The 8,388-nt window shown below is 37.6% G+C and overlaps 1 protein-coding gene across 1 annotated transcript in view; it reads right to left on the bottom strand.

Annotated features, from left to right (window-relative positions):
- Window positions 1-5,506: 5,506 nt before the first annotated feature.
- Window positions 5,507-8,388, bottom strand: part of LOC136041986 (3'-5' RNA helicase YTHDC2-like) — a 103,272-nt gene continuing 100,390 nt past the window's right edge. Inside the window, exons 19-20 of the mRNA XM_065726806.1 lie at window positions 7,012-7,229; window positions 5,507-5,658 (exon numbers count right to left, since the gene is read on the bottom strand). Of these exons, the coding sequence (XP_065582878.1) occupies window positions 5,507-5,658; window positions 7,012-7,229 (370 nt within the window). The remainder of the gene's footprint in view (window positions 5,659-7,011; window positions 7,230-8,388) is intronic.

The following is an 8,388-nucleotide window of genomic DNA, read 5'->3' as shown; positions in this document are numbered from 1 at the left end:
GTTGAGTTCTACTATGATGTCGGGGATACCATAGTGGCGAAGGAGCTTCCAAAGACGCTGGCGGACTAATGATTCGAACGCCTTTAAGTCAGATATAGCCACTTTTAAGTCAGATATAGCCCCCCCCCAAAAAAAAAACCCAACAATAACAACCAACAATACTAAAGTAAAGGCATAATAATTTCGTTTTTGTTTATTCATATAATACTTGCTATTGAACGGTTGGATATATATGTATCTGTAAAAAATCTATCATTTAGTCACAGCCCCCCCCCCCCAAGAAAAACAACAACAAACAAACAGCAAAAAATACTAACAGAAAGGCATCTAATCTGAAAAAAGTAAAGTATATATTATTCTTTTACTAAGGTAATCTTTTTACTAAGGTTTTTACTAAGTTTAAACTATTACTAAGGAAAAGTTTACTTAACCTAAAAAAACAGTTTCAATTTTAAAACAACAATAAGAGAAATCCGAAAAAAAAACTAGCACTACTGAATACAACACGAAAAGTCAAAAAAGATAACACTAACAGACATGCATCTAATTTGAAACAGAAAAGATCATTAGCAAGCGTCGTCGCACCTGCCGGGAGTGGTGTCTCCCTTAAATTGCGGGAAATAGATAGCAGGAGCCTACGCTTCCCTCGCTTATTGGCATTTCAAGCATCTGAAATTTAGCCAATTACCATTCAGCTCTCGTGGGGTTAAGACGTGATTTGCCCAGGCTTATGTTTTTGACTCAGAATTGGATTAAAGGACTTTTTACATGAAAATGGACTTTGATTCAGATACGGGCTGCTTTGTTTATGCCCCGGTTCTGAACTTTCTGCAGTATAATAATGAAAAAGGTGTCGAAGCTGCAGTGATCTTAAAATTCACTGTCGAAGCTTTCGAGCCAAGTGATATTGCCAAATCGAAGAAAATCCTATGGGATTCGCTGCCGGAATCGACCGAACCCTATCCAAGGCGCAAGGGTTCAAACGCAGCTCTGAATCATTTGAAAGACATGTTAGAACTTCTTCAAAATCAGAGTGCTTCCGAGGACATGCCTGTCTTTGTTATCCGTTCTCCAACCGAAGTTCCCTGTATTCCAGCAGTTGCTTACTCCAGGATAGCTTCTAAGCTTAACGGAATTCAGCAGACTCTTTCGCAAGTTAATGAGAAAATGTCAAAATGACTTTTGACTTTTGAAATGACTTTTGCAAATCTGCGCGTTCGGTTTTTCGTGACTGTGAAGCAAAAATGGTGGAGAAAAAGTTTTTTGGTATAATGAAAGGCGTTGCAAAAGATCTTGATTTTGCACCTCTTAAAGCTTGCCGGGGTGTTCAAGACGCTACGAAAATCGGGAGCTCAAATTGTGTGAAAATTACTTTCGAAGACGAAATTTCTCTTTCCTAGGCCCTTAAATCTGGACTGAAGATAGACTGTGAACTGTTCTGAGTATATGAATATCGGCGAATTCCTAGGTGCTGCAGGAAATGTCAATCTCCTAACCCCTTACTGTAAACTGTCCCGATCAAAACTACAAATGCTCTGGTCCCCATATGAACTCCAGTGACTAACCTTGCAGTAACACCCCCAAGTGTAAAATTGTAGTGGAGATCATGTTGCTTACAGGTTTCGTTGCTCCAGACTAAAGGCTCTTGCTAATTCCAAAGTTCCGCGACCTTCTCACTTGCAATCATGAATGAGTATAAAGTCTCAGTGTGCTCTTTCTACATCAATGGGACAAAGGATAAAGTGTTAAGCCTTGATGAGAAACTAGCTAATCATGATGTTATTCTCTTACAAGAACACCTGCTCCCAAGCTGCAGTGTAAACCAGGGCTTCCACTTCTCATGTTTTCCCATGAGATCTCATGTTTTCGGAAGATTTCTCATGCGAAAAAAATTTGTCTCATGTTTTCAAGTTTTTCTCATGTTTTTAGAGGTTTTCTCATGTTTTTAGAGATATTTAGGTTTTTTCTCTCATATTTACCGTCATTCGATATAATCTCCCAATTTCTGTTGATTTGAGCTCTGTTCAACTTGATGTTTATGATCTTTTGCAATTTTCTAGCAAACTGCAAAATATGCCTTCATTGCCCGTAGGGAATTTCATTTCCGCGAACCTTAATTGATGACTTTGTCGGCAGCTTGTCCCGTGACTCACCATTGTTGTGTTCAAAAAAGGGTTGATTTGATTTGATTCTCAGTTTATAACTTCATCTGATCTAGATCAGATTCACTGGATAATTTGTGTACAATAAGGACGTTCTTTACCTTACGCGAAAGGATGGAACTGAACAGTTATACATCCCTACACGTGTGCAACCCAAGAAGTAGACCACTGACCTCTCCTAGGGGGTAGGCGGCTTTTATACTTCTATAATCTGTTTCTTTACCAAAATAACATGTTTTAACTTGAAACCAGTTCTTAACCTGTTGCCAGTTCAAGAATTCTATAGTACAAATTCGAATGTACTATTCTTACGGATCTTATAGATATTCGTTATTTGCCAGACTAATAGCCTAGTCTATATCAAAATAACGATTTCGAGTGCCGGTAAAATCAGCTTCACAATATAGGAGGATGGCTTTTAAGATGTGGGCCAAAGCCAGCCATACCAAATCTGTTTTCAAAGGGACATATCTGTTTTCAAAGTGCCGATATGTTTAAATTTTATGTCACTGGTTCAAAGTGTATTAAAAGTGTATTATTTTACTTTTCTAAGTGTGTTATTTTGTTCTGTTTTGGGGAGACCGGCAATCGCGAAAAACGGCTAGAATGGAGGGGTCGATGCATCAAGAACCCGATCAAACTGACTTGTAAATAAAGCTTTGCTCGGTCCAATAGTCGTGGGGGGAGTGGAGGAAGGGAGAATCCGGAATATTGAGGTATGCATAAATTTTGAACGGGGGGGTACAGCCCCTCTCCTCATCTTTTTCCAGAATTTTCCCAAATTCCGGAAACCTGAAAGTTCAAAAGCCCCCCTTTTCCGGATTATTTTGATATACTTTCGGATCGGTTCATATTCCAGATGACAGGAAGAAGTCGCCAAAGAATAATCTGGAAGCCCAGATTCCGGAAGTTCCGGGAGGTGAAGATCGGACTTAAGACTCTAAAACATATTTTCAATTCTACTCTGTCTGTCTATTACCGACATTTTTACCGCCAATACAAGTTGTATTGGTGGTATTATACAACTGGTATGTAAGAAAAAAAAAGCTGTTTAAAACCTCCTGATTTTTTCCCTAACTTAAAAAAAAACCTCCCGATAATCTCCTGAACTTTTTGGAATCGTCACTGACTTTCAGAAAAAAAGTGAAGCACTCCTCTGAAATCCCAGCTGACTAAAAGGTTACCGCATAAGCGGGCTTAAGCTGGCAAATGGTGCGGCAACACTGGCAAGCAGGGTACACTGTTCAAAATTCAAGATTTTTATTTCAACTTCTGTACAACACACACAATATAAAAAGGGTCAAGCCGAAGACACAAGGTCGATTGACAAAAACTGTGCAGTTACATCAACTACATTTGAAACCTGAAATCGTGCAGATTCTGGCGTCCCACTGGATTTGACGGTAAAAAATAATTCAGATATTATAATTATAAGTAAATTCCTACAAATGAGATAAGATGTTACAAACAAATAAGGATAATCCTTGTATATAATGTTTAAAATAAAAAATAGCGACGAAGACCACACTGACTTTCCATAACAAACAAACACAAAGTAAAAGCAATAGTAAAATGTTCTTGAAGACAGTGGAAATTAATTAAGTGAATTAATTAAGTTTTAGAAGTTGAAATTGAAAATCGAAAATAAACTACCGTTTTTAGATTTGCTAATTATTCGTGATACTGATAAACTAGATTTTACTATCTATCGAAAGCCAAAACGTAACAATAGATATCTTCATTTTAATTCAAATCACCCCCCCCCCCCCACAAGTTAAAAGAGCAGTTATAACCTCTCTCATTGATCGTGTCCTGAACATTTGCTCCGATTCATATATAAATGCAAAAATAAATTTTATCAGATATATTCTTTTAGGTAATAGATACCCCATTCCTTTTGTCAATAATATAATTAGCCGTAGACAAAAGAGACATTTCCGTAAAATCGAAGATATGTCACAATGCGAGACTACTGATAAGCCCTCAAATATTATCTATCTTCCGTGTATTCCAAAAATCACAACAAAATATAATAAGACCTTCCAGACCGAAGAGCCTCTTATATTCAAACTCAAAATGGAAACGGAAGGGTTGCTTCGTACTTTCGCTTCTTCTTTCATGTTATCCAATCATATCAAGGGATCTGATATAATGTGTTTGGATGTAAGCACTGAGATTGGATACTTGCCAATTAAGGATATCTATATTGGCTTTGAGGCAGCTACTATTATTCGAGAGTATGTCGAAGAAAGGAACCTCACATACAAGGACGCTAACGTCCAAATTGTTCTCAGAACAGCAAGGGATATCTACCAGGAGTTTATTAATCAAATGCAGATTAGGTTCGATTTTTCAGCACCTATATTTAAGCAACTGGTCATGCTTGAACCATGTAAGGCTGCAAACATGGAACCACCTACGCTGCTACCGTTTTTCCACTTTTACAGCAGTCCAGACTGGGACAAGAAGAGAATAGAGAGTGAGTGGAGGAACATCAGTGCACTAGAAATTCCATTATAGCTACTAGAAAGTCCTTTGCTTTTCTGGCGGACAATTTTGTCAATGAAAACGCCTTGTGGGTCACTGAGATTTAAGAACCTTCAGAAGGTAGTGATGTATCTTCTTTCGCTTCCGTTTTCAAATGTTGTGGTGGAAAGGTTGTTCAGCTCTCTAAAAAACATCAAGACAGACAATAAAAACTCTCTGTCATCTGAATCTTTAGGTGCATGTCTGCAATCTCGGAGTGGCTTCAAGAGAGTTGGACCATCAGTGGTGGATAATCCTCATTTGCGGAAGAGACTTAAAATGGTAAAAGCCAGTGCAACTTCTGAAGAATGTAGGGGAATGCCTATTATGAAACCTTAGTCGGATGATTTATTTTTATTATCTTAGTTGGAAGTTGATATTAGCTGTGTTCCTTAGTAACAAGCGAACTAACTGATGATACTCTGTTTTTTCCCTATATATGCTTTTTTTATTCGCTGGTGACTTCTTTAACCCATTTTCGGGCTCAGTGGCTAGTTTTTCCTCATCATTGTAGACTCCTCAAAACTCGTTCGGGAGTCAGGTTCTAGTAAGAAGTAAGCGGGATGTGGTAAATAGATGGGACCAAGAATCTCCCTTGTAGGTGCAACACCAAACCAGCACCAAACCCCAGTGAGTAAAAATCAGACACTATTAGGAGCGCAGAATACGTGACAATTAGTTGAAAGCTGAGTTTAAAGTAGAAATGAGTGATATAGTGATCTGCTGCCAAATTTGGGTTTCATTTGAACACTGAATTCAAAATATAAACAAAAGAAAATTCTCATGCGAAATCTCATGTTTTTCAAGTTTCAACGTTCTCATGTTTTCTCATGTTTTTTGGCTATGATAATATGTTTTTGACAATTTCGAAGTGGAAGCCCTGGTGTAAACTTTCTTTTCAAAGTTCTCAACATGTTGTTTTCACCACGAATGCCCGTCGTACCCGAGGCAGGCCTTCTGGCGGTCTTGCCTGTAAAAGTAAGCGATCGTTGCCTAGCTATTAGTCTCCTAGCTGCTACCAATCCTCTGAACACTATCTTGCAATCCGGCTTGCAGACGTGATCCTAATCAACGCCTATTTGCCCCATGATAGAAGATCTGTTTCTTCCTTCTCCAGTTATGCGAATGCCTGTAACAAATTAAAGACTCTCATATCTGGTATTGAGCGTCTGGGATGCAAGTGGGTGCTTATAGGCGGCCTAAACTGTGAACATTACCGTTTCCTTGACGTGTAAGGAGGCGCTTTTCAGTGTCTACCCTCAGCATTTCAGGTCCTTTCGAAAGACCTCAGTTTTACATATATCCACAGTAGTGGTTCTGTCTCATATTTGGACCACTGTATCTGCTATCCTTCATTACAAACTTCAACAGTACATGTCGCTGATGAGAGAGATTATGATCATTTACCTCTGTATTTCGATATTACTGTTACTTCTGACGTATAGTCAGGCCAACCGTCACTGTCGCATAAGTGGTTTGACAAACGTGATTGGTCTGGGGCGAACATACCTCTTTACCTTGCTACACTTGGAGCTTTACTGTCCGCCGTACGTGTCCCTTTCCATCTTCTTTGCACAAATGCGCACCCCACTATTGACAATGCTCGTCCTGATTTTAATCACTATTATCGTGACATTATCTCATGTATAAAGCAAGCTGTACTGCTTGCTTTATACAAAACTGATTAAAAAGTATCGAGCGACAGATATTACTGGTGTTTTCGAAAAATTATGTGCCAAGCTAGCTATTGAAGCGCCTTATAGGCTAGGGTATTTTCATCATCTTATCCATCTTTTTTCTGTATGTGATTAACTTTGTTCCTTGTTGTTCTTTTGCTGTTTTTTTTTTGTATTTACTCCACTTGACCTCTGTTTTGTAAAGTAGGTTATAAATAAATTATGAAATTATTATTATTAATGATCGATACTTGAGTACCTCTACACTAGCGGGAACACAAAAAATAAACGATTTTAAGAGAAACAGGACTACTAAGCAAAATAAATAAAAAGCAACCCTAACAGAAAGGCATCTAATTTGAAGCAGCAGAGAATCATTATCGATTAATACTTGAGTACCTTCAAAGTAACAAAAAGGCAGAGAAAAACCATGTTAAAGGTAACAATACTAAAAAACAAAAAAAAAAAAAACAACAAACAACCCTAACGGACAGGCATCTAATTTGAAAGAGTGAACAATCCATTACTAATCGATATTGGTGTACCATTTAGGTAGAGTATAGTTAATCTAACATAAAAAGGTTATTTCAACATTCCATCTTTAAAGCTACTCCACTAAGACTAGAGTACAAACTGCAAATACTTACGACGAGATTCAAAGACAGATTGCTCAATTGGTAGGATGTATGGTGTTGTGAACAAAACCAAAGTGGCTGGCGATACGGCAGTGACCCAGTTGATAACTGGACTGGTAGCTCCGTCACTGCAGTCATAGACAAAATATACAGGCTTATCACTGTTGTAGCGGAGCAGCGCAAATTCGTAAAAGCAGGAGCTCGGAGCTATAGACATACAGTTTCCACTGCTGTAATTTATGAAAATATGTGATTAATGTTCCTATTTTGCTGCATCTTCATTAATGCCGAATTTACAATATCAATATACCAAAATTCTTAAAGTTAAAAAAAAACACAACACCAGGAGGTATTCTCAGTCCAAGAGGTTGCAATACCCAGCTATGGAAAAAGTTCCAAAGCTGCAAGCAACTATATTCCAAAAGCTGTCAAATGTGCCAACAAATTTCTCTAGGCCATGAAAACTGCCAAGTAGCATTGCTACTATCGTACCTCAATTTTTCCACGGCGGTCGATACCACTGTCAATAGATTAGTGCGTATAAAACCGTATGAAAACAAGAAAGGAAATAATGAATGAAAAGAGAAAAATCAAATAGGTGAAAAATGAGGATTTTGTCAGCCAGTAGCAAAATATGAAAAAAAAACAAGTAAATATTTCGACAAGGACTTCTGCCATGTGACCTCAGTGCTAAAAAAATAAGAAAGAGGAAAAAAAAAACAGCAACAAAATCTAACCTTCTTAAGTGAACTATACGAGAGGAAAAAAGACACTGAATCAAACAACAAAACCAATTTGAAATCAATGAAAGAGAAGTTACCAATTACATTGAATAAGTATCCTTTGCCTTGCAACAGATTTCGCCTGTCTACAATTTCGGTTTTCATTAGATATGCGGACAGGTTGTCTTAAATTAAACTGGGCGAAATATTCATAGTCTTTTAATATTAAGTTGTTATAAATTGGGCTTAAGGAAATATCTCCCGTGTCTCTATTTATAGCCAAATTTCTATTTCTATGTTTTTTTTTTATATCTCAATTGCCTCTTTAAAAGATTGCGGTAGGCCATTTATGGTAGATATTAAAGTTGCCTCTTCAAAAAGAACTCAATGGTCAGGATTTTCGTATATATGCTGGGCCAGAGCTGAATCAAAGTTGTCATTTTCATTTTCAAATCTCAGGGATTTATCTATTGAAATTTTGTGTTCATGCAATCGTTCCCCTAGTTGATGGGTCCTGCCAATGTAAAATGCTCCACATGAACACGGGACTCTGTAGACACCAATACCTAGTATAGGGTCCGTTTTATCCTTTCCCGAGTTGAAAAAATGTTCAACTTTTTGTTCAGTTTTGAAAGAAACAGAGAGATAATGTTTTTTTAAATTTTTC

The sequence above is a fragment of the Artemia franciscana genome, unplaced genomic scaffold, assembly GCF_032884065.1.
Source record: "Artemia franciscana unplaced genomic scaffold, ASM3288406v1 PGA_scaffold_53, whole genome shotgun sequence".
Lineage (NCBI taxonomy): Eukaryota > Metazoa > Arthropoda > Branchiopoda > Anostraca > Artemiidae > Artemia > Artemia franciscana.
This window is presented reverse-complemented; position numbering and strand designations above follow the sequence as displayed.